At 43.0% G+C, this 26,690-nt stretch overlaps 1 protein-coding gene across 16 annotated transcripts in view; it reads right to left on the reverse strand.

Moving 5' to 3' along the window:
• CASK (calcium/calmodulin dependent serine protein kinase) overlaps window positions 1–26,690 on the reverse strand; it is a 486,621-nt gene that overhangs the window by 78,773 nt on the left and 381,158 nt on the right. For all 16 annotated transcript variants that reach the window (XM_077480904.1, XM_077480896.1, XM_077480902.1 and 13 more), the window contains one exon: window positions 11,828–11,908. In XM_077480904.1, the coding sequence (XP_077337030.1) occupies window positions 11,828–11,908 (81 nt within the window). The remainder of the gene's footprint in view (window positions 1–11,827; window positions 11,909–26,690) is intronic.

The raw sequence follows: 26,690 nt of genomic DNA on the forward strand, positions 1-26,690 counted from the left end.
TTTCATAATCCTAACCGGACGTCATATGACGTGATTAGGATTATGAGCCGCTTCGCGGCGATCGTTGTTGCGGGGTGTCAGTCTGACACCCGGCAACTACGATCTCGGTAAAGAGTCTCCGACGGAGACTCTTTACCATGTGATCAGCCGTGTCCAATCACGGCTGATCACAGTGTAAATGGGAAGAGCCGGTGATCGGCTTTCCCTCACTCACGTCTGTCAGACGCGAGTAGAGGAGAGCCGATCGGCTGCTCCTCTGACAGGGGGGGTCTGTGCTGATCGATTATCAGCACAGCCCCCCCGAGGATGCCCACACTGGACCACCAGGGACACCACTAGACCACCAGGGAAAAGGTAATAAAATCCATAATCCTCCCTAGACCACCAGGGATGCCAGTCAGCACAATGGGTGCCAATCAGTGCCCATAATGGATGCCAATCAGTGCCCACAATGGGCATCACTGATTGGCATGCATTATTGTTTGGCACTGATTGGCATCCATTACTATAACACCGATGCCGCCTATGAGTGCCCACCTGTGCCGCCTATGAGTGCCCACCTGTGCCGCCTATGAGTGCCCACCTGTGCCGCCTATGAGTGCCCACCTGTGCCGCCTATGAGTGCCCACCTGTGCCGCCTATGAGTGCCCACCTGTGCCGCCTATCCATGCCCACCTGTGCCGCCTATCCATGCCCACCTGTGCCGCCTATCCATGCCCACCTGTGCCGCCTATCCATGCCCACCTGTGCCGCCTATCCATGCCCACCTGTGCCGCCTATCCATGCCCATCCGTGCCGCCCATCCGTGCCAGCTATCAGTGCCAATTTGTGCCACCTATCAGTGTCCGTCCGTGTCGCCCATCCGTGTCGCCCATCAGTGCCGCCTATCAGTGCCACTTCATTGGTGCCCATCAGTGCCACCTTATCAGTGCCCATCAGTGTAGCCCCATCAGTGCCCATCAGTGAAGGAGAAAACGTACTTATTTACAAAGTTTTGAAACTGAAACAAAAAAAAACATTTTTTTTTTCAAAATTTTCGGTATTTTTTTATTTGTAGCGCAAAAAATAAAAACCGTAGAGGTGATCAAATACCCCCAAAAGAAAGCTCTATTTGTGGGAAAAAAATGATAAAAATTTCATTTGGGTACAGTATAGCATGACCGCGCAATTGTCATTCAAACTGCGACAGCGCTGAAAGCTCAAAATTGGTCTGGGCAGGAAGGTGTTTAAGTGCCCGGTATTGAAGTGGTTAAGATATTTTGTTTACAAAATACATCAAAATTAAACATCCCCTCAGTCTCTCTCCCATCGCCTTATCAGATAAGAATATAACAAAAAAAAAAAAAAAGAATCGTTCATATCTTGGGTGGCCTAAGAAGGGATTGGTATCATGGGGGCCATCCTATCTGATGTTCCATTTAATCTAGATTCCTACTCTATCGCGCTTCCCTCTCATCCCCATTCTCGCACACTTCCATGCTCTTCATTTGCCCTCTTATTTTAATTCCTATTGGGTCACTTTTCATTGTTAGAATATTTTTCAACACTATTATTATTCACATATCAATCCCTCTGGCTTCCCACCAAGGTTTCCAAATCTTGTTATATTTTAAATATTTTATAGTCCCTTGTTTTATATAGAACACGTTCTCTTTAAGAATTACCACATTCATGCTATTTATCCATTCTCTACTGGACGGAGGCGACACCGACAACCATCTTAGGGCAATCAGTTTCCTTGCCTGAAATAGGCATCTCAGAACCGCTGTCTGGCTGCTTCCCGGGTTTCCATCTCCTTCAACTAATCCCAGGAGACAATACTTCGCCTCCAATCTGGTAGAGGTTCCAAACACCCGATCAATGGTTCCTGTCATCTCCGTCCAGTAGCGGTTCAACTTCGGGCATCTCCAAAACATGTGAATCATGTCTCCCTCTATGTCCCCGCACCAGGGGCAGCTTGCGTCCGGGCGTCGGCCAAATTGAAAAAGGTTACGAGGAGTATAATGGGTTCTATATAATAAGAACAGATGTGACATGCTCTGAGAGGGAGAGAGTGATACCAATGGAGCCAGTTCAAGAATTCTATTCCATTGTATTTCGGAGATATCTCCTACATCTTTTTCCCACTTCCTCTTGTATATAGGGGTCTCTATCCCTCCCATTCTCCCCTTTTTATATGTGGGTATATTTTCGAAATTAAACCTTTCCCTGTTTCTGCATTAAATCTTTTTTGAAGAACTGGAATTGTGCTTCATTCTAAAGTCCTCCCTCTAAACTGCTCCTCCAGTGCGTGCCTGACCTGCAAATACTTATAGAAGGATTTATTTGGTAGAGCAAAATAGTCTCAGTTCCTGAAATGTATTCAGGGCACCATCTTAGTATAGCTGGGCGATAAATTTTATTGCACATCTCTCCCATTCTCTTACTGTCCCCATCTTCTGCAGTTCTCCCAATTTGCTATTCTTCCATAAGGGGGTATGCTCATTAAATCCTCTGTATTTTAATATGGCCTTCTCTGTGTCCCACACTCTCATCATTAAACTCAAAGTAGGGAGTCCTAATGGAAAGGATCCTGCCTGCAGAGATTCCGCTGTTGAGTCATGCGGTGTGTTTTGTAGGAGCATTTTTCTCCCTACCTCTCCCCCTTCTAAATTACACCCCCCCATATACTGGAGTTGTGACGCGAGGAAATAGCTAAAGGGGTGTGGGAGCGATACGCCTCCTTCCTGTTTTTGTAACTGCAAAGTACTCAATCGTATTCTTGCTGACCCACCCTTCCAAATCAGTTCCCTGAACACTGTATCTTTTCAAACCACATTTTATATAACCAAATTGGGGAGTTATGCAATACATAGAGAAGCTGCGGCATCCATATCATTTTGATTAAATTACAGCGACCTGCCACAGATAATGGCAGACGTTTCCACACTTTTGTCCTCCTCCTAAATTTATTCAGTAATGGGATACACGATTAAGGAAAAAACCCTTCTATGATGCAATGGTAGTATTCCCCCCTCTAATCATACCCATTATGCTTTGAGTCAACAGTTACCTTTTGAAGGCATGGACACACAATTTATACAGGTTAATGAAAGATGCCCATATTCTTACTGGCTGCTTTCGTAGTGTGGTTTATTTCCAATTATTTTTCTGCATTTTATTTAGACCCGTTATTTTCATGTCTTACATTATTAAACACAAATTTAGTAATTTAAAGAATATACTCGCTTATCTTTTAGCAGTTCACAAGCCATAGTCTTTAAACTAGTTTATGACACACTGGAGATACAACTTCATACTGACATTCCTAATGCTATGTCTCTTAGCTAATCTTCTGTATACCAATACCTTTCCTTGCATCTATTCTCTCACAAAGAGGTAATACGCACTTAGCAGCATTTCTCAAAGGATGCAGAAATCAATAGGAACTATTGTTTGTAGGGGTGCTTTATATCCAGGCTGGCACTGGCTCCAGATTTTTTCCCTTGCGTTTTTCATGAGAAAGAAAAAGTTTCAACTATTCCCTTATCTGTGATCAGGCACACACAATATGGCTGTGCTTGCAAATTGTTATTCACATCCTGTGATTAAGTACAAGAATCCAGAAACAGTGCTATAACAAACATCAAATCTAAAAGCTGAGAGTTAAGAATGTTTATTGAGCAAATAAACACAGTCAATGAAAAACTGAAGCAAGGGTGTTTTTAATAGTAGATCGGTTAACTGATTCTCTAGAATAGGCAAGTAAAGTTAATGTGTAACTTGTAGCACCATTTTGCTAACCTGTAGTACTGTGCAATTTTTTGGGGGGCAGGTGTGAAGGTGTGAATCATTTCATTATTTTTATCAATTTACAAAACGCAAAGTGAGCGAACAGAAGAAAAATCAAAATCAAATAATTTGGTGTTACTACCCTTTGGCTTCAAACTAGCGTTAATTCTTCTACAGTAGGATACACAGTGCTTGTGCACACAGGTTTTTAAAAGGAACTTGGCAGGCAGGCTGTTTCAAGCATCTTGGATAACTAACCACTGATCTTTTGTGGATGCAGGCTGCCTCAAACCCTTCTCTCTCTTCCGAGTGACTCGAAAGACATCGCTCCATTGTGTACTGTATTTGAATATGACATTGGTGGAATTTACAGCAGTTCTTGAACCCTTTCCTTCAATGAGCATTCCAGTGCAGATGGAGGATATGTAAATATCGAGACAATAATTTCCCAGAACTGGAGGACGCCAATGTGATGAAATTTCCACATTGTTGGAGGGTCGCATGACATCACCATGTTCACTGACATTGAGGAACTCTATGAGCCATGTGTCTTTATGCCATCTGGCACTTTTATGGATGTTTCATTATTGCTTAAACCACATTTCTACCATGTTCGTGAATACATTTTATTAAAAGGTATTTCACCATTGTAAAATTATTTCTTTGGAAAACATTATTGGATTCCAGTCCTCAAGATATGGTCAATTCTTTTGGGATTCATTTAAGAGTGGAGAAGTCATCCCATGGGTGGATCTTTTAAGGGCTGTTTGACCTTCCTTGATTTGGAGGCCAAAAAAAGAGGGTGCTGCTTTCCTTTGGGTGGTGGCACAAGACAGTGCTTCGATAAACTATTTGTGGTGGTGGATGAAGAGAACTTTTTTGCCTTGCGTTTACACAAGTGGACTTTGTTTTGGAATTCACTATGTATCGGTTTATTACTTTAGTTCAAATATCTTTTAAATTTAAAACATTTCCAATTACAAGGTAAAGTATGAACAGCGGTCTTATTAATAACAGTTTGAACACTTTAACCACTTGCCGACCGCCGCACGACGATGTACGTCAACAGAATGGCACGGGCAGGCATATGGGCGTACCTCTACGTCCCTGCCTTCCCGCGGGTGGGGGGCCAGATCGGGCCCCCCCCGGTGCCAGTGGCGGTCGGTATCAGTTCAGGAGCGATCCGGGATGAGGGGGCGGCCATTCGTTTATGGCCACCCCCTCGCGATCGCTCCTGACGAATGGAAGTGAGGCGTGACATCACTTCCTCTCCTGTAATGTAAACACAGGCAGAGGAAGTGATGTAATCTCTCCTCCGTGTCGGTATTTTTTGTTCCGGCACCGAGGAGAGAGGATCGGTGAGTTGCACCAACACACTACACTTACAGTAGAACATGCCAGGCACACTCTCACCCCCCCTTCACCCCCCCAATCACCCCTGCACCCCCAGTCACAGTGACACCAATTGCATTATTTTTTATTTTTTTTTGCATTGGTGTCATTTGTGACTGTAATAACTGTTAGGGCAGTTAGGGTTAGCCCCCTTTAGTTCTAGGGTACCCCCCTACCCCCCCAATAAAGGTTTAACCCCGTGATCACCCCCCGTCGCCAGTGTCACTAATGCTGGGTTCACATTGCAGCGGTTTATGAGAACGGATGTGATTTTGCACCGCACTGCAAATCACATCCGATCTCTGTGCGATTCGAGTTCAGCCATACAGATAGTATGGCTGAATTCGCATCGCACCCGCCGCAAACTCGCACGGGACCCTTTTTTTGGTCCGCAGCAGAATCGGATCGCATGGGTGTTCACACCATGCGATCCGATTCCTGTCAGAGTTTGCAGATCGCACTGCGATATGCGAACTGATCTGGGGGTGTCATTAACATTTCACTGACACTCCCAGCAGTTCGCATAGGGCAGTGTGATGCGGGAAACCCGCCGCGGATTCGTGGCGTTCCCGCATTGCTCCAGTGTGAACCCAGCCTAATAAGCGATCGTTTTTCTGATCGCTGTATTAGTGTCACAGGTGACGCTAGTTAGGTAGGTAGGCATTTAGGTTCGCCGCAGCTTTTATAGCGCCAGGGACCCCCATATACTACCGCATAAAGCCCCCTGATTGCCCCCTAGTTAACCCTTTCACCAGTGATCACCATATAACTATTACAGGTGACGCTGGTTGGTTAGTTATTTTTTTATAGTTTCAGGGCACCCGCCATTTATTACCTAATAAAGGTTTAACCCCCTGATCACCCGGCGGGTGATATAAGTTTGAGGGTCAGATAAGGTCTGCGTCGCCCCAGGCAGCGTCAGGTTAGTGCCAGTACCGCTAACACCCACGCGCAAAGCATACACCTCCCTTAGTAATATAGTATCTGATCAGATCTATATTAGCGTCGCCAGCAGTTTAGGTTTCCCAAAACGCATTGTTAGCGGGATCAGCCCAGAAACCTGCTAGCACCTGCGTTTAGCCCCTCCGCCAAGCCCAGCTCAGCCCACCCAAGTGCAGTATCGATCGATCGATCACTGTCACTTACAAAACACAACACACATAACTGCAGCGTTCGCAGAGTCAGGCCTGATCCCTGCGATCGCTAACAGTTTTTTTTGTAGCGTTTTGATACAGTCGCTGACAGCCTAGGTGCTTTTTTACCTGTGAGTCTCACTAGTGTACCCCTAAATTTAGGGGTGTCTACTTTCCAAAATGGGGTCATTTGGGGGCGGCGCGGGGGGGGGGGGGGGGGTTTGTGCCATCTTGGCATTTTATGGCCTTCAAAACTGTAATAGGTAGTGAGGAGTAAAGTCAAAAATTTACGCCCTTAGAAAGCCCGAAGGCGGTGCTTGGTTTTCGGGGCCCCGTACGCGGCTAGGCTCCCAAAAAGTCCCACATATGTGGTATCCCCGTACTCAGGAGAAGCAGCAGAATTTATTTTGGGGTGTCATTTCACATATGCCCATGGCATGTGTGAGCAATATATCATTTAGTGACAACTTTGTGAAAAAAATAAAAATAAATAAAAAGGTTGTAATTTTCCCGCAACTTGTGGCAAAATATAAAATATTCCATGGACTCAACATGCCTCTCAGCAAATAGCTTGGGGTGTCTACTTTCTAAAATGGGGTCATTTGTGGGTGTTTTGTGCCATCTTGGCATTTTATGGCCTTCAAAACTGTGATAGGTAGTGAGGAGTGAAATTACAAATGTATGCCCTTAGAAATCCTGAAGGCGGTGCTTGGTTTTCGGGGCCACGTACGCGGCTAGGCTTCCAAAAAGTCGACCACATGTGGTATCCCCGTACTCAGGAGAAGCAGCAGAATGTATTTTGGGGTACAATTCCACATATAACCATGGCATGTGTGAGCAATATATCATTTAGTGACAACTTTGTGTCATTCAATCGCTTGAGGCAAAAAAATAAAATATTCAATGGGCTCAACATGCCTCTTATCAATTTCCTTAGGGTGTCTACTTTCCAGAATGGGGTCATTTGGGGGGGTTTTGTACTGCCCTGCCATTTTAGCACCTCAAGAAATTAGATAGGCAGTCAAACTAAAAGCTGCGTAAATTCCAGAAAACGTACCTTAGTTTGTAGATGTGACAACTTTTGCGCAAACCAATAAATATACAGTTATTGACTTTTTATTTACCAAAGACATGTGGCTGAATACATTTTGGCCATTTGTTTTCCAGTGACGAAAAATGGCTATATGTGCAGCCGGCCATAAGACAGTGTCTCATGATGTTCTTTGTAATCTTTGAGGTGGGCCATGGTATCATGGAAAGGAGAGCCAGCTCTGTAGAAGTCCCCACACTGGCAATGCACATACTATTGCACGTATTCAATAGAGTTTATTTTTTTAATGGCGTGTATATATATATATATATATATATATATATATATATATATATATATATATATATATATATATATATATATTTATTTATTTATTTATTTTTTATAGATTTGTATATATTTATACGCTCGTACATACATATTACAGATTTTTTTTTCATGAGGACATTTTCTTTTGTAATTGCCTGGACATTTATTTATGCTGAGCACTGTATGTCTTGAAATATCTTTAGATGGGGACACCATTTCCCCCAATGCCTGTTGAAGACCTGTACATTCTCCATGAAATGATCATTGGGGAGATCACTGGAACATTAATCTCCACTCAGGACACAATAGATTTTAATTTGTCTCACCACTCCTGTGAAATTGGCCAATTGAACTCAGAAGGCAGGTCCAATGAAGTAATGACAAAAGAATGTCGGGATGTTGATTAAAACTTTGGATTACTCCAGAGAGCAACAATCCTGAACAAAGTAAAGAAGAACGAAAGAAAGAAAAACCAAAAAACACTTGTCTGCCAAAAATGCAAGTCACCCTTCAACAATGCAGGGGAGAGAAGCCAGCACTGCCTCTTTGTTCGAGAATGTAGCCAGACCTTGTCCAGAGAAATTCCAGACTTGCCTCACGCCGTTAGCAAATAGAACAGCTTTAAAATGTGGATGCCATCAAACCAAGCACTCGCATGCAGATATATATCTCAGACTGTTATGTTTAAAGCTGCCAAACTTGCCCCTGAAGTTTCTTTAACATTTCCTAAAGCAGAAGTCCTTGGCTTGAAAGGGTATCAATGAGAAAGCCAAAATATTCCAAGTGATGTGACAGAATAAAGGATGACTTCTCAGTATTTAGTATCCATCTAAAATCCTCCAATATCAGCAGCATGATTGATACACTAGAGTCCAAAGTCAGAGAGGTCTGTTCACGCAGCAACAGATATTCGATAAGCAGGATACCTTTGCGAAGTAGGTCCAGAAATAATCAAGGACTTTTGTAAACACTCTTGGGGTCGAGGCAAGACCAAAAGGAAGAGCCACAAATGGATAGTGGTTGCTATCCATGCCAATGCGAAGTAATTGCTGGTGACTTGGAAAAGTATGTAAATATGCATCCTTTATGTGTATGAATGTTGAGAAGTCTCTGTGATGAAGGAAGGCAGTAGCTGACAAAACTAATACTATCCAAAACCCTTGAGGGTGTACAAAGGTGTTGAGAGCCTTTAACTCCTGGATGATACAAAGACCCCCTTTGGGTTTCAGAAGTCTTAACAAGTTTGAGTAAAAAGGCCCATCCGAAATTATCAAGACATGATAAGATGTGTAAAAAAAAATAAAAAATTTAGGTTGAGGGCAGAGGCAAAACAATCTTGCAACCTGTAGATACTACCTCCTAGATCTAAGCATCAGTTATGTGAACTCCCCAGATCTCTGCAAAGGTCATCAGATGTGAGATGAAAGTGGTGGTGTGGACCTTCATTCTGAGGCAGATTTATCTGCAGCTTTTGGAGTAACACTAAAATGTTTTATGCTGGATAGGAAAGTGGTGGCCTGTGCCAATGATCCTTATTTTTGCACAGCTGGAGTGAGTGTGTTACTCCAGTCACCTTGTTAATACCATCATCCAGAGAGAAGACAAAAAGATGGTCTCCCACAAAGGGTAGTTGGGACCAACACCTAAGCCACCTCAAACTGTGCACCAAAAAAAAGTGATGTCTAAGACAGAAAACAACTAGCATCCAGTAATCTGTCGCAGATAAAATTTGATGGACTGTCAGATAAAAAATTATTCCAGCATCTTGTCAGTAGGTTCCTTAAAGGCCAAGCTCACCTTTTACAAAAAATAATAAAGGCACATCTTTTTGCATGTAAAAAAGTGCATTTATTTATTTTTTTACTCTGCAGCCTTAAGGCATTGAATTTGCAATCAGCAAATCGCAGGTGCAATGTCTGATCCTGCAGACTCCCAGCACATCGTTTGTCCATACTTCTGATATGGATAGTTACTGAATGGTGGAACTATGGACTACGAGAGCTCACTGTTGGCCAGAGGGCGACGGTACTTGAAGTTCATTCATTTAGAGAACTATGTGAATGAAAGGCGTGGCCGTGTGGGTGGAGCCCAGCATGGCTTTTAAATTCTGACAGCGGGTGCAGAGATGGGATTCCCCACCTACTGTCACAAATACCTTCCACTTTTTTTAATATTAGACTTCACTATACTTCTAGATATTGATAAAGCCTTTGAATTCTTTTTGTATCTATCTTCTTACTTGTGCCTGTTCACAACTTTATCCCAGTGATCTTTTGACAGTGCCTTGCCACCCATAGTTGATTGTTTGCTTCAGTTGCACTACCAAGGACTGATATGTGCCAGGTAAAAAATTAGCTCCACCGGATTGAGTTTAGAAGTCATTTTTATGAGGGGGTGATCCTTTTTCAAACTCAGTGATTCTGTTTTGAATTTTTTTTGTATTGAAAGTAAATACAACTAGATAAAGCAAAAGCTGAAAAGCTGTGTCTGTATTAATTTCAAGCTGCATAGAAACAAATGTGATTTTAAGGGGTGGGGAGGCGATTATTTTTTATGGCCACTGTACATGTGTACCAGCATACCAAGGGGCCTATTAAAACTGGCAGGCGTGCTTTAGGGTGCACATCTGTTGACTTAGAAAAAAATAAACTCTCTGTGGCCGTGCATTTGTGTATTATAATGCGCTGCAATGCAATATATGCCTGCATTGTTTTATCATAGCCTATAGAGACGCAGAACACACAAAGCACTGCAGGACAGGCATCATGCATAGGTGTGAGGTCAACCTTGAGATATTTAGTTGCTTGCTTTCAAGATGCTTATATACAGGTTGGTGTAACTTTGATTGTCAGTTATTTGCAAATATGGCACAACCAGTGATCCCCTCAAAACCCCTTTTTGTGTTTATCCACACCTCCCTAAAATGCAATGCCCAGGGCCTGAGTTACCCAATATTTAAGAACAATCAGAGTAGCTAGATATAATTTTTAGGGATGTTTTAAGCAGTGCTGGTGGGACTCACGCATAGGTAAATTAAATCACTTGATGGCAAAGAATTCAGGATGCACTTGGCCAAAAACAAAAACAATAAAAAAAAAAAAAAAAAAATTTAATTAATGTGGCTGCTGTTTTTACATTGAAGAAAATGGGGTGCGATTTTGCACTGAAGTCAATGTGGGGGGTTGGGGTGGTTAGATTTTGCACCGACGTTAATGGGGGCAATTTTGCCATTGTCAGCACTTTTTTTTTTTTTACTATCGGCAAGCCACCGATAATTTGCGGCGCATCCCTAGCTGTCAGTTATTTTGTCCTGTTTACTCATCCTCACCAGTTTAGCACTTTGCCCCTTTTGCAGGTTTGAATATAGCTTCCTACAAAATCAGCAATTTAATATTCTTTCTAGTTTTATATGTTAAAAATAACAGTGTTAATACAGGCAAACTCAAAGCGGTTATAACAGATTATGCATTGTGTTACTGGGTACAAATCTACAAATTTATGAGACCCCACTTTTTCTAAAATGTATTCGAATTCAAAAAAGTTATTTTACTAGATGATTTAAGACTGCACACACTTTCACAAATATTAAAGTGATTGTAAAGTCTTGTTTTTTTTTCTATAAAATTACCAAACATGTTATACTTACCTGCTCTGTTGCTGTGGATTTGCACAGAGCAGCCCCAATCCTCCTCTTCTCAGGTCCCTCTTCTGTGCTCCTGGCCCCTCCCTCCTGTTGAGTGTGCCCCCACAGCAAACAGCTTGCTATGGTGGCAACTGCAGCTCTGTGTGTCCATTCAGACAAAGAACTGTGGTTCGGCCCCACCCCCCTATCTCTTCTAATTGGCTAACTGACTTTAATGGCCCATTGTCTCAGCCAAAGAGGAGGGAGAGTCCTTAATGGCTGAGACACTCATGGACAGAGATGGGGCTCAGGTAAGTATTAGGGGGGCTGAGGAGGGCTGCTGCACAAAGGCGGCTTTTTATCTTAATGCAGAAAGAATAAAAAACCTAACTTTACAACCCATTTAATCGGCAGTGGTGGTCAAAAAGCAACTGCTCAGTTAATGACGCACAATACTGTGTCTGCAGCTTTGAAACAACTGTATAACTTCCATGTCTGTATTTTTAAAACAAAAATTCAAAGATTTTTTTAAGGCAATAATTTGCTTACCATGAAATGAGGTTGTGTTAGTATACGCTTCAGTTCTTTTGCATCATTGTTTTCAGAGTAACATGATATTTCTTCCAAAACCTACAATGGGCAGCAGGAAAAAGGTTAGTTATTAGTGAGTGCAGACTTATTCTTTTTCACAATCACTCATGCGCTGTGCAGTCATTACTCTGAAGGAAACTGCTTTCCTTCCTGGTCTATTATTGATATGAACAAGTATTTGAATATCCTAAAGACTTTTACCAAAGCAAAAATAAGGACTTTTTTACTTGTCTAGAAAATCTCTTTAACCACTTGCCTACTGGAACAATTTTTCCCATTTTTTGCACACATGCCAAAATCTGCATTTTTTGCTAGAAATTACTTTAAACCCCCAAAAGTATATTTTCTAAAATGCAAAGAGCCTAAAGAACTAGTGGTAGATGCATCTATTTTTCAAATGCATAGTTAGTTACATAGTAGGTATCCAACCTATGTGTGTGATTATATGTCAGTACCATATTACATTGTATTTCCCTGTATGTTGTGGTCGTTCAGGTGCTTATCTAATAGTTTTTTGAAACTATCGATGCTCCCCGCTGAGACCACTGCCTGTGGAAGGGAATTCCACATCCTTGCCGCTCTTAAAGTAAAGAACCCTCTAGGTAGTTTAAAGGTTAAACCTCTTTTCTTCTCATTTTAATGAGTGGCCACGCGTCTTGTTAAACTCTCTTCCGCGAAAAAGTTGTATTCCTATTGTGGGGTCACCAGTACGGTATTTATAAATTTAAAATCATATCCCTGCCCAAGCGTCTCTTCTCCAGAGAGAATAAGTTCAGTGCTCGCAGCCTTTCCTCATAACCAATATCCTCCAGACCCTTTTATTAGCTTAGTTGTCCTTCTTTGTACTCACTATATTTCCAGTACATCCTTCCTGAAGACTGGTGCCCAGAACTGGACAGCATATGCTAGGTTTGGCTGGACCAGAGTCTCGTAGAGCAGAGAATTATCGCTTTATGCATATTTTCATACACTAAATTTTACTGCAAATACTTGGTAAATACAAAAGACTGTGTAGCGTCAAATAAACCACCTGCCAATTTTAAGACGCGAGGTGTGGTGTATCTTATGCAGTGCCAGTGTGGGGCTATGTGGGCAAAACTAAAGAACTAGGTCAATGGGTTACAAAACAATGCACAGCATGAGTATTGGTAATCTATAATTACCACTTGGCCGACATGAAACACAATTATAGGATGCCCAAATTGACAGAGTACATGTTCAAGCCCATGAAGGGGATTGGAACAAGATACTACTCCAGCGAGAAATGTGCTGGATTTGATTCCTTAAGGCAACTACACATCCAGGCCTCAATGAGTGTGATGGTTTTAGACCTTTTCTGGATGGGTTTTCCTCCGGAAAAACTGATGACCATATATTGTGAATACATTCGTCTGTATTCTTGTGCTCCCTTGTTCTAGTATACCATATAAATATATGGATCTAACCTTTTATCTTCATTTCATTTTGGTTTTGTTCTTGCTCACAATTATGGTTTGTTTGGCCTAAATGATTAGCAACAAATGGATTCTGGGGGTTTCTTTCTTGTCCTAACTTTTCGTCTGGACTTTCCATTAGTGGGTTGTCTATTTTGAACAAGAGGATTAATCTTTTTGGGTTTTTTGATAATATTTGTGTATATAGAGACCTCAATGTTTGCCAATTTATAGTATGTATAGTATGTAATGGCAGAAGCACTTCTCCTCTTGGAGTATAGGAGACTGTGTGTAACAGAACCTTTGGTTGGTTTGCCTGTTTCCATTTTTTCCTGCGCTGTAGCTGTTAGAAATCTTACAGTCATGGTTGCTGGACCCCCTCCTCCCTCACCCCCCCTTTCAGCTTTTCTGATACTGTTGTGGAGTGCGGGGTGGGTGCAATGTATGTGTGGCTGCGCATGTGGAGGTGGGTTGCGTTTTTGCGTGCTCGCCCCCACTTTGTGTGGTCCCAGAATGCTGAGTTATACCAATATCATACCAATCATGGCTGCTATCCTGGTCTCTGGATGTTTGTTTCCTGGAGATGGAAGTGATGCAGCGATCATGGAGGCGGAGATGACGCAGTCGCGTTGGGTTGACACGTATCGCGTCAGATCCTCTCAGATATTTGGAGCCTAAACAGCGCAGGGGCAGACATGGCGGTGACAACGTGTATTGTGTCACTTTCTCTCGCACATGCACAGTATAATAGGGACACCACCAGCACCTCTCAGCGCCATTCCTCTTGCCTTTCACTGATGTAGAACCTTGTCGTTTCCCTTCTTTGCCGCCAGTCCTTAAGAACTTCGTCCTATGCCACAATTGATATAATTAAACGGGATTCCCTGGACTAACTCACGCTTGGCTTAAGAAGGATAAAGTAACTTCCATTTAGTTATTGGGCCAGCCTTTCATGGAACAACACTCAGGTTGACCCAGTATACCCTGGAATTTATACTAATTATCTTCCTGGGAATTTACCACCATTTGTCTTGCCCCCCTTATCCTACAGTGCAAGCCTTCCATCGTATTTTGGGGCAGCCCACATCAGGCAACCAATGGATTCTGATAATTTGCCAACTATTTGGCGGAGGTCTTCAATGGCAGATGTATGGTATCCTTGTCATCTGGAGGAGTGCTTCTGCTAAACATATTTTTACATTGTAAGTGCATGTGGATGATGATTTACATGTATTTTTTCATATAATTTGTACCAATGGTTCACTAATTTAAGCAGTTTTTTTTTAAGAAGTGGTACAATTCCCTGAAGAAGATTCATAACATCATAATTTGAAACATGTTGGAAATTTCACTTTAATTGTCTACAAAATCCCACATTTTTGAGGTTTGTTCTATGTATTACCTAGGGATGGCAGCAATTTACATGTGTGGCCCTGTGAATCATCCAAATCTACATGGTACTAATGGCATATCAGACAAATGATACATAGACCCTCTGTGTAGAGGCAGACACACACTCTGACTGCCAGTGGCATCAGAAAGACACTGAGGGGCAGATCCAAAAAGCTGCCTTCCCTTACAGAGGGAAAAAAATTAAATGTTTTTTCAGGAGTATTCTCGATGCCCCAGGCACTTAGCCGAAGCCCCCCCCAATGCACGTGAGCAGACATCACCCCTATGTATCAGTTAACATGCGGGGCTCAAGGCATTTGTTTCAAAAGCTTCAGGACAGCAGGGTTTGTGCCCATTAAATCCATAGTTACAAGAATTCACAATTCTGAGTCATTACCAAAAGGGTATGGGGAGTTACTCTAGATAATTCAAACTGATTGAGCAGTTTAACCTTCTGTCAGTGAAATCTACATCATAAACCTGTTTGGTCGTAAGCACGTTAAGGTGCATCACTGAAGTGTCTACAGTGGGAAGAGACCATTTAAGGGGGGGGGGGGGACTCTTACACATTGTCAAGAGGGTCCCACAATTCTATAGTTTGCTTCCATTTCTCGTAGAGGAAAGGTTTTAAAAAATTGGAAATATCTTTGCATCCATAACGCTAAAATATCCTATGCCTGGAAGAGCAGGTTGATCCTCCAACTGCACAGTAGAACATACTGTATCAGATTACAAACTCCTCCTTGCAAATCTCTCTAGCAGTAGACAATGAAAACTTTGAACAACAATCAGAGATAGTAATAGGGGTTACAGGCACACTTAGAGATGGAGGTCCAGTACGGTCAGGATTAGAATCAAACTGGATGGTGCCAGAGTGCACCTGCAAGCTGACTTCTTTATAAACTGCACAGACAAAAAAGCTGGAGTGGATATAAGGGGTCTTGTGGACACCAAGTAGTTCTCGGTTTCACGCAGAATAGTTCTAGAACAGTTTAACTGGTTGCCGCCCGCTCACCGTCAAATGACCGCAGGGCAGTGCGGCTCCTGTTCTGGGCCGGCGTCCCAAAACGGCCACTCCCGTGCGGCTGCCGTGTTGATAGGACATGGCGCTACCCCGATCTGTGGAAAGAGCCGCATCAGTGGCTCTTTAATCATGTGATTGGCTGTGTCCAATCACAGCCCATCACATATAAACAAGTGTCGATCAGCAGCATCTCCACACAGGGGGGCATCTAGGAATGTAATCAGGGCACTGATCATCAGTGCTCGGATTACAATATTGCAAAACAGTGTCACAAATCAGTGCCCACCAGCGGCAGCAATCGGTGCCCACCAGCGGCAGCAATCGGTGCCCACCAGCGGCAGCAATCGGTGCCCACCAGCGGCAGCAATCGGTGCCCACCAGCGGCAGCAGTGCCCACCACTGCCCCCAAGTTCCAGCAATCAGTGCGCATTAGCGAAGCCAGTCAGTGCTGGCAATCAGTGCCACCTATCAGTGTACTGTAGCAGCAATAAGCCTGGCAAAAAGCAGAGAAGAGTTTTCAGGGCGAGAGAAGTCTGCAGCTCCAGAAAGATATGCGTTTGGCTGCTGGCTCTGGTTGCTACTCTGTACTAGTAGGAAAACTGGAGACGGGAACACATCACTCTGCTGGGACTGTCGGGCACTCAGGGTATCCAGTGGTCAGAAAGACCTCCACATCTTCAACCCCACTCCAGGATCTGGCTGAAGCGCAAGACCTTGCAGTCTTGATAAGCCATTGCCCCCCCATCTACTCCAACAGCTGTCACAGCAGACAGAAAATCAGGGTCCAGCAAGAAGGCTGCAGCCTGCTACTGGGCCACAGCCTGGTTGTTGAGAAACACTTATCAAGGCAAAATGGTAGTATAAAATGCACACAATGCTCCATCTAGTGCAGGGGTCCAGCGATGAGGGCACCGCAGCCTATGTTCACTTTTGGCTTCACAGCCAGGTCCCTACTGTGCATGCATGAAATGTGCTGTGCTCTCACTGACCTGGCAGAAGGGAAGGGAGGCCAAGCCACTGATGTATGTGCCAAAAACAGGCCCCCATTCCCCCTGAAAGGTGCCAAATGTGGCACTGGAGGGAGGAGGGAGGAGAGGAACAAGTGGAAGTTTCACTTTTGGGTGGAAATCCGCTTTAACGGCTGGATTCAAAGTATATGAATGCATGGAGGGCCGCAATCACCTGCTAATTAACCACTTCAATACAGGGACCTCTCACCCCCTTCCTGTCCAGGCCATTTTTCAGCTTTCAGCGATGTGACACTTTGAATGACAATTGTGCAGTTATGCAACACTGTACCCAAATTCATTTTCTTCAATAGAGTTTTCTTTTGGAGGTATTTAATCACTGCTGGGTTTTTTTGGTTTTGTTTAAAAAAAAATAAAAAAATTAAAAAAGACTGAAAATTTAGAAAAAAAAATGTTTTCGTTTCTCAGCAAATTTTGTAAATAAGTAATTTTTCTCCTTCATGGATGTGAACTGATGAGGCTTCACTGATGGGCACTAATAGGCTGCACTGATGAGGTGGCACTTATGGGCACACATTTCAGAATTTGCTTTTGGTTTGACCTTATGTGATGCCTTGGACATGTTGGATTTTTTAAAAATATTTTAATACTGATATATTTGCTAAATTCTCCAATACGAATGTAATTTTGTCTGCAATGATTAAAACTTTCAATAAAAAAAAATAAAAAAATAAAAATAAAAAGTAGGACTGATTGGCATCAGTGATCACCAATTTGTGGCTTTACAGTGCCCCGATTACCTGTTCGGGTGTCCCCTGCGAGGAGATGATGCCAATCGGCTCTCCTCGCCACACTGTCAGTGTGAGGTGATGAGAGCCTATTACCGGCACTTTTGCATTTACATGTGACTGGCTGTGATTGGACACAGCTTATCATATGGTTAAAGAGCTGCATCATCTGCTCTTCAGAGAGATTGGAGTTGTACCGTTTCCTAGCAACAGGGCGTGGCTGCAATTGTCGCGATGCGTGCCCCCGTGGGCGCGCAAGAGTGGCCGTTCTGGGGTGATATCATGATGTCAGCCTAGAAGTAGAGCTGCACTGCTCCTCCGTCATTTGACAGTGGGCGGGCAGCAAGTGGTTAAGATAATAATCTGGACCCCTTTACATTACACAGCCCCCGCACTTCTGGACACCTTTACATTTCAAAGCCCCCCCACCCAGCCTCCTCTGTATATTACACAGCCCCCCCATGTTATGCTTTAAAATTGCACACACTTGTGGAATAGCGACGAACTATGGTACTTAAAAAATCTCTATAGATGACGCTTTAAACATTTGTACAGGTTACCGGTTTAGAATTACAGAATGCTAGAATTATTGCTCTCGTGCTAATGATTGCAGCGATAATTCACATGTGTGGTTTTAACACCGTTTACATTTGTGGTCACAACTTAGGCATGCATTCGCTTCTTTATTTTATTTTTACACTGTCCCTTAAAAAAATGGACGCTCACGAGCTCCATGAAGAAACCCAGCCTGCAGCCTGATACTCACCATATGTCAACCTGGAAATGGGCAAAAAGCTTTACCAGACCCAGCAGACTCGCTCCAAACGCAACATGGCAAATACCTCAGGCAGGAACATACTGGAGCTGTTCAAACTACAGTCGGCCATCTGTGTCAGCATGGCGGGGAACAAAATGGCACGGTCCCAGAGGAGGAAGAAGACTTCAGCGAGGACTCGCTATCAGCAGCGCAAGACACAGGTAGGGGATACAAACAGACAGACCATCCCCTGACCTACGCTGACATGTCAGGCTTTGCAGCCGACATCAAATCCACCTTCTCTGCAGCCCTAATGGACCTTAAATCTAACCTGCTGGTCCTCAAAGAGAAGTTAGTTGCTGTGCAGACAAAAGGGAAACACAGGGAGGTTGCACAGGCTGGAGAACGTGGCAATCTCCCACTCCTCACACTTAATAGAAATAAACAGACATTTAGAAGACCTGGACAACAAGGGCAGGAGGAACAACATTAGAGTGAGAGGGATCCCTGAATCTGTGGGGACACAGCCCAAATCACCCTCGCTCTGCAGGTGTTTAACAGGCTCTGAATTTGTGCGGGCTCACAGAGGATTAAGCCACGTGGGAGGTTGCTTAACTAGTAGAGGTGGAGCCTGGCAGTGGAATCAGTCGCAACAAGTGAGATACACCTGATGGATTTTATATCAATGTTTTTATATTCTTAAATAAATGTGAGTTGATTATTAGCTGGGGTGGTGAGGTTGTTTTTAATCCCCTTAGTACTGCACTATTGGATGCATTTCTGTTTCTATATGTCACTGTGGAACTAATGTAAAAGACTGAGGAGCCCAAGTTGAACCAGTTCACTGGGAGGTCATTCTATTTGCTTTAGATCTGTATCTATCTAGAGGGACCATAATGAACCACTCAGGACCACTGTGGAGCATTCCCCATAGGAGAGGTGCACTGGTGTGCAAAAGTGTGTTTGACCTCCTGCCGGGTTTTACAGTGAGGGGAGCGAGCATTGCATGCAGTGGTGGGAGCACTGGTGTTGGTAGAGCAGTGAAGCATGTGGAAACTGCCTTTTTTCTTGTATTTCGGTTTACTTGCTTTTTAGAAGAAGAATTGCCACTCCTATTAATGTATGGATGTTTTCCATTGAGCACTATTCACCTGTATTCATTTTTCTTATGTTGTTTTTTTATATTTATTATTCGAGTATAAGCACATTAGTGGCAGGTGCAAAATGCTTATGTTCAGAGTATTCAACCCAGTTTGGCAAACTAACAAGTTGGAATCCCACAGCATATAAACCCCACATAAACCTCCCAAGGAGTCATAGGTATCTCACTTTCAACCTGATAACCCCCCCTAATGTGTACACTAGCAAATTACCAGTCCTCTAGCCGTTTACATTTCCCTCAACTACATTTTTCTATCGAATACTATTATGCACACTCAGAAGCAGTTAAACATCATATGTTATTGGCCAGAAGTCTGTTAGAAGTCAGTTTTTGGCATGGCAGCATTTGTCAGACCCAAGGTGACCTCTCAACTCTGCCAAGGATCAGTCTTGAAGTAAGGAAAGTAGACGGATGCCTTGTGTTTCATGGATCGGTTTCCAAAATTACAAAATAGAGTAAGATTGCATATTAGGATTCTTGTATAAATTCAATTGTGGCCACTTCCCTTTAAAGAGCTGGGTTCTAAGGACCTGTTCACACCTATGCAGGTACTTTGCATTTAGGTCAGCCGTATTCGTGACATCTCAGAAAAGCGTGGGAATCTATTTTAAATTGCATCTCACTTCAACATATGGTAATAAGTTACTGTGCATTTGTGGTGCAATTTAGTCACATGCCATGGCTTGTGCATTTGGGGTGCCTTTAAAAATGAAAAGGTACTGGAACATGCCTACCAGAACAAAAGCATGATTTTCTTGTGCCTGAACGCATGCAATATCATATACACCTCGTGTTACACGAGTGTGAATGGGGTCCAGATCCCTGTTATTTTTTCTATAAGTTTTCAGAAGATATACAAAGGGAGGAACACAAGAGATCAGAAAAAAAAAAGAAGCTGGTCAATAAAACCAATCTACACATAACCGGTAAGTAAGTGTATGTAAGGCAGAACAGAAGTTGAGGTATAGTACTTAACCCAAGTCATAACAGTACAGTCAGGGAGAGGGTGAAGACTAGGGGTCTATCTCAGTAAGGAGAGACATCATGTACCCATTTTGGGTCATGGCTTTCAGTTTTTAGGGAGACTGGGCAGCCTCCAGGTAGTAAATTACAAGACAAGTATGTACCCAAGCCCATGAAATGAGGCGGTAGGAAGAGACCAAGAGAAAAAAAGGGGGGGGGGGTAAGTGGAAGGGTAAAGTACAATCGGCAGGGACCCACATCGGCTAAGCCACATGGGGAGGCCTCAGCCGTATTCACTGTATGAAGGTTATCCCTGTTAACTGACTCATTCAGATTAGAATTACAAAAAGTGCTCTGGCCTATAGGCATTCTATAAATTACCACTGATAATCTGTGGACAATCTCCTTAACATTTCTGGAGCGTCCTTCTGGCTGGCCCGTATGCTCGGAGGTAAAGTTAAAGTCCAACAGACTAGGAGAAAGTCATGAAAAAAATGTTTTTTTAATACCACAATGGAAAGTTCTTTGCTCAACCACTAAACCCATTTTACTCCATCCCCTTATCATAGCTAGACTCAGTCTCTAATAGCACAGAAGTCCCTAGGGCTGCAATTTTTCTTTTACATTATACAGTGGTGTGAAAAAGTATTTGCCCCCTTCCTCATTTCCTGTTCCTTTGCATGTTTGTCACACTTAAGTGTTTCGGAACATCAAACCAATTTAAACAATAGTCAAGGACAACACAAGTAAACACAAAATGCAATTTGTAAATGAAGGTGTTTATTATTAAAGGTGAAAAAAAATCCAAACCATCATGGCCCTGTGTGAAAAAGTGATTGCCCCCTAAACCTAATAACTGGTTGGGCCACCCTTAGCAGCAACAACTGCAACCAAGCGTTTGCGATAACGTGCAATGAGGCTTTTACAGCGTCCTGGAGGAATTTTGGCCCACTCATCTTTGCAGAATTGTCCTAATTCAGTTACATTAGAGGGTTTTCGAGCATGAACGGCCTTTTTAAGGTCATACCACAACATCTCAATAGGATTCAGGTCAGGACTTTGGCTAGGCCACTCCAAAGTCTTCATTTTGTTTTTCTTCAGCCATTCGGTGGTGGACTTGCTGGTGTGTTTAGGATCATTGTCCTGCTGCAGAACCCAAGTTCGTTTCAGCTTGAGTACACGAACAGATGGTCGGACATTCTCCTTCAGGATCTCTTGGTAGACAGCAGAATTCATAGTTCCTTTTATCACGGCAAGTCTTCCAGGTCCTGAAGCAGCAAAACAGCCCCAGACCATCACACTACCACCACCATATATTACTGTTGGTATAATGTTCTTTTTATGAAATGCAGTGTTCCTTCTACGCCAGATATACTTGGACACACACCTTCCAAAGAGTTCCACTTTTGTCTCATCGGTCCACAGAATGTTGTCCCAAAAGTCTTGGGGATCATCAAGATGTGTTGTGGAGAAATTGAGACGAGCTATGATGTTCTTTTTGCTCAGCAGTGGTTTTCTCCTTGGAACTCTGCTATGCAGGCCATTTTTGCCCAGTCTTTTCCTGATGGTGGAGGCATGAACGCTGACCTTAACTGAGGCAAGTGAGGCCTGCAGTTCCTTGGACGTTGTTGTGGGGTCTTTTGTGACCTCTTGGATGAGTCGTCGCTGCGCTCTTGGGGTAATTTTGGGCGGCCGGCCACTCCTGGGAAGGTTCACCACTGTTCCATGTCTTCGCCATTTGTGGATAATGGCTCTCACTGTGGTTCACTGGATTCCCAAAGTTTTGTAAATGGCTTTATAACCCTTTCCAGACTGATAGATCTCAATTACTTTCTTTCTCAATTGTTCCTGAATTTCTTTGGGTCTTGGCATGATGTGTAGCTTTTAAGGATCTTCTCGTGGACCTTACTGTGTCAAGCAGCTCCTATTTAAGTGATGCCTTGATTGTGAACAGGTGTGGCAATAATCAGGCCTGGGTGTGGCTAGAGAAATTGAACTCAGGTGTGGACAACCACAGTTATAGTATGTTTTAACAAGGGGGGCAATCACTTTTTCACACAGGGCCATGATGGTTTGGATTTTTTTTCACCTTTAATAATAAACACCTTCATTTACAAATTGCATTTTGTGTTTACTTGTGTTGTCCTTGACTATTGTTTAAATTGGTTTGATGTTCCGAAACACTTAAGTGTGACAAACATGCAAAGGAACAGGAAATGAGGAAGGGAGCAAACACTTTTTCACACCACTGTATATGCAGTACGTGCATTGTCTGACCTTTTAATAGAACAAGCAATTGACAAAATTAGCTTTTTTAAATTTTTTTATTTTTTATGAGGAGTGAGAACATTCAGTTTTTAAGTGACACAAAAAGGTAACCATTTTCAAACCGCTAAAAATCCTGACTGTTTACAATCATTAGCATGGTTTATTTTGCAGTCATAAAACCTCTTAACATAATAAAAAAATAAAAAATACTGTTCATTATGCATGCCCAATTACAGAGCTATTTACTGACTTCTATCGTGCTTAGCTTTTTGGTGTATTTTCTTTTTAGCGTAGCTTGGTTTAATTAAAATAAAACTAAATTGGTAAATGTTATCAGTAATGAAGACCCTCTGTACAATTTAACAACTTCCTGACCAGCCACCGCAGTTTTACTGTGGCAGAATGGCACAGGTGAGCTAAGCAACATGTTACGGCAGTCGTGACAATCGGATACCTTTCAGAACCAATCAGTCTTCGGGTCCAGGCAAAGATTTCTGGCCTGAACCTGAGATTCGGTCTTGACGAATGAAATCCTCCCCTGCCTGTGTAAGTGTAAACACAGACAGGAGAAGTAATGTAATCTCTTCTTGTGGAATTAATTTCTGTTCCAGAGAGAGAAGAGAGGCCATCCAAACGTGAGTTGCACCAACACTACACTTGACACAGTACATATAGGCACATATTTCACCCCCCCCCCGATCTCGCTGGTGTCATTTGTGACACTAATCAGCGTTCGGGTACTTCGTATTAGCCCCAGATAGGTCTATGGAGCCCCCCAATAAAAGTTTAACCCCTTGATCACCCCATTAGTGTCACTGTGACGCTGGTTAGCTAGTTTTTTTTTTTTTTTATAGTGTCAGGGCACTCACCATATATTACCCAAGTAAAGGTTTAACACCTTGATCACCCAGTGGGTGATATCAGTTTTTTGCATCAATTAGGGTCTGCTTTGCCCCAGACAGCGTCAGATTAGTGGCAGTAGCGCTAACACCCACCATACACCTCCCTTAGTAGTATAGTGTCTGAACGGATCAATATCTGATCAGATCTATACTAGCGTCCTCAGTAGTTTAGGGTTGCCAAAAATGCAGTGTTAGAGGACCAGCCTAGATACCTGCTAGCACCTGCGTTTTATCCCCTCCACCCAGTTCACCCAAGTGCAGTAAAAATCGATCACTGTCACTTACAAAAACACTAAACACTTAACTGTAGTATTCACAGAGTCAGGCCTGACCCCTGCAAATGCAGTTTTTTTGGCAGGGTTGGAAGCAGTTGCTGACAGTCATTGCTCTTTTTTACAGAGTCTCACTAGTGTACCAGTAAATTTAGAGGCCAAAATGTCCAATCGAAGGTACACTAGTGAAGAGGCCTACATGTTTCTGAGTATGACAGATGAGAGTGAAGTGGAACTCAATCATCTGTCAGATTCAGACTCAGAATACAAACCCATAGACAGCAGCGGCACCCTGACCGATGGCAGGGACCACAACTCCATCGTCAGAGCTAATGTCAGGCGTACCCGACCCCGTTCTGCTGCTGTTGAGGAGCAAGAACCACATGGCTCTCGTACGGAGTAAGGAGCCAGTACTAGTGCCGCTCATCCTTCATTCGTACGTCGAGTACTGCAGTATCAAGTAGTGACGTGGCGAGTCCCATAAGTGCAGTTCAAGCTGGTGAGGTGGCTAGTACAACTAAAGCCCCACAGCCACCAAAAGACAGACAGTTCTGTCGAGATCATAGTGCCCTTCCTGCTGCATTTGTCAATCCGAATTGGGAGTCCACCACTTCTGCAGCACCTGTACTTCCTCAGTCACTGGCCAACCCAGAATTCAGGTGGAAACAGTTGATTTTATACCACTTGGTTTTTATTCACGGTTTTTCATGGAAGATCTCTATAAATCTTAGACCAAATCATAAAAATGTAGACCAAAGCAATTTGTATGCTGGTCAATTCATCACCGCTAATCCCCAGTTGGTCCTTACCAGAGATTGGATACCTATTACGGTCTCATGGGCATAGTTTAAAAAAAATAAATGAGTTGCAGTCATATTGGTCCACTGACCCAATTCACCATATGCCCATGTTCTCTGCCTCCATGACAGGACATGATATGAGCAGATCTTGCTGCTCATGCATTTTAAAATCTGTCATTCTTGGGGTGACCCTGAATACGATCAGCTCTATAAAATTCGGCCCCTCGTAAACCACTTCAACCAGCAGTTTGCAGTCTTGTTTACGCTCGATCAAGTTGTCTGCGTTGAGTCCCTGATTACATTTTCTGGCCCCTAGTCAAACAGTATCTTCCTAGCAAGCATGCCAGATATACAAGTTCTGCGATGGGCAACAGGCTATACATATAGATTGATAGTTTACGAGGGAAGAGATAGTTACGTAGAGCCGGAGAACTGCCCAGACTACATAGGGAGCGCTGGTAAGATTGGGACTTGGTGTCGCCCTTATTTGGAAAGGGATACCACTTGTATGTGGACAATTATTACACAAGAGTGGCACTTTTTAGTCACTTGTTTAATCATGGAATTGGTGCATGTGGCACCGTGCGATCAAATCGCCGGGGCTTACCCCAGAGGCTTGTAGATTCCCATCTTAGTCTGGAGGAGAGAGCCTGCTTGAGATTTAATAATTCTGTGAAGTGGAGGGATAAGAAGAATGTTTTCACTCTGTCCTTCCTTGGCGCAGACGACGGTCCAAATTCCTATGGCGACTGGAGTTGTGGAGAAACCCGTGTGTCCATGAATATAACCTTAATGTGGGAGGGGTGGACCTCAATGACCAGTTCTTGGCGCCATACCCAATTGTACGCAAGGCCAGACGCTGGTATAAAAGAGTGTCTGTATACTTATTCCAATTGGCTCTGCTGAATGCTTATGCCCTATACAAAGCTTCAGGACAAACTGGATCCTTCCTTAAATTCCAGGAAGAGATCATTACAGCCCTTCTGTTTCCAGACGGTGCTGTGGCCCAAATTCACAATCCAAATGCAGTGAGCCAGCTACATGGGGGCATTTTCCACGTGCCCTCACTGGTACCCCTACTCAAAGAAATCCCTGGATGATGATGATGATGGATGGATGATGGTGGTGATGATGATGATGATGATGATGATGATGATGGTGATGATGATGATGGTGGTGATGATGATGATGGTGATGATGATGATGGTGATGGTGATGATGGTGGTGATGATGGTGATGATGATGATGATGATGGTGATGATGATTGGTGTGTGTGTGTGTAGAAAGCGTGGCTAGAGGCGTGACACCCGCTTTTATTGTCCCTTCTGTCCTGAAGAACCCGGTCTTTGCATTGGTGACGGTTTTGAATGCTACCACACACTAGTGGAATATTAGTGTAGGGTACAGCATTGCACAGTCCTAGGCACACTTACACAGGGTCTCCAAAGATGAGATGACCATCACATTTTGAGAGACCCTAATCTGGAATGTTTATATAAAAGTGCACAAAACAAAAACACAAAAAATTAAAAAGTCAAAAATAGTTGTGGTTTTATTTTTCTTCTCTATTGTTCTCTCTCTTATGTTCGCTCTCTATTCTATATCTATTGTTTTCTCTCTATTGTTACTGTAGTTTAGAACTGTAATGTTTTATTTTTACTATGTTTTATTGTATTTGCATTGCAGGTATGGTATGTCTTACTGTTATACTATAATGTTACTTTGTTTTATTGTTAACCATCATTTGCTTAGCAGGTACGACATTCAGCTGCAGTATGGGTTTATTTATTCTGACAGCAACAGTGTTTCCTCCCATGATACGTCCCATAAGCCGCGACTCCAGCGCTGTAGGAGGTGATTTCACCACCACAGTTAAAAAAAGAGCATAGATGCCGAAGCATGGGGGCAGGGTGCAGGAGCGATTTGCTCCTAACATTAGGGGCAGATTGCCCCCCATGCATCGCCATATATTATTTAGGCACAGATTGCGTTAAAAAATCAAGTTGTTTTATTGAGTTAATGTTTTATCATTACCATTGTTTGCTTTTCGTGCCATTCAGCTGCAGCACTGAATTATTTTATCTTGACAGCA

This window comes from Lithobates pipiens, unplaced genomic scaffold, assembly GCF_037356315.1.
Source record: "Lithobates pipiens isolate NorthernLeopardFrog02 unplaced genomic scaffold, aLitPip1_a1.2 Scaffold_16, whole genome shotgun sequence".
Lineage (NCBI taxonomy): Eukaryota > Metazoa > Chordata > Amphibia > Anura > Ranidae > Lithobates > Lithobates pipiens.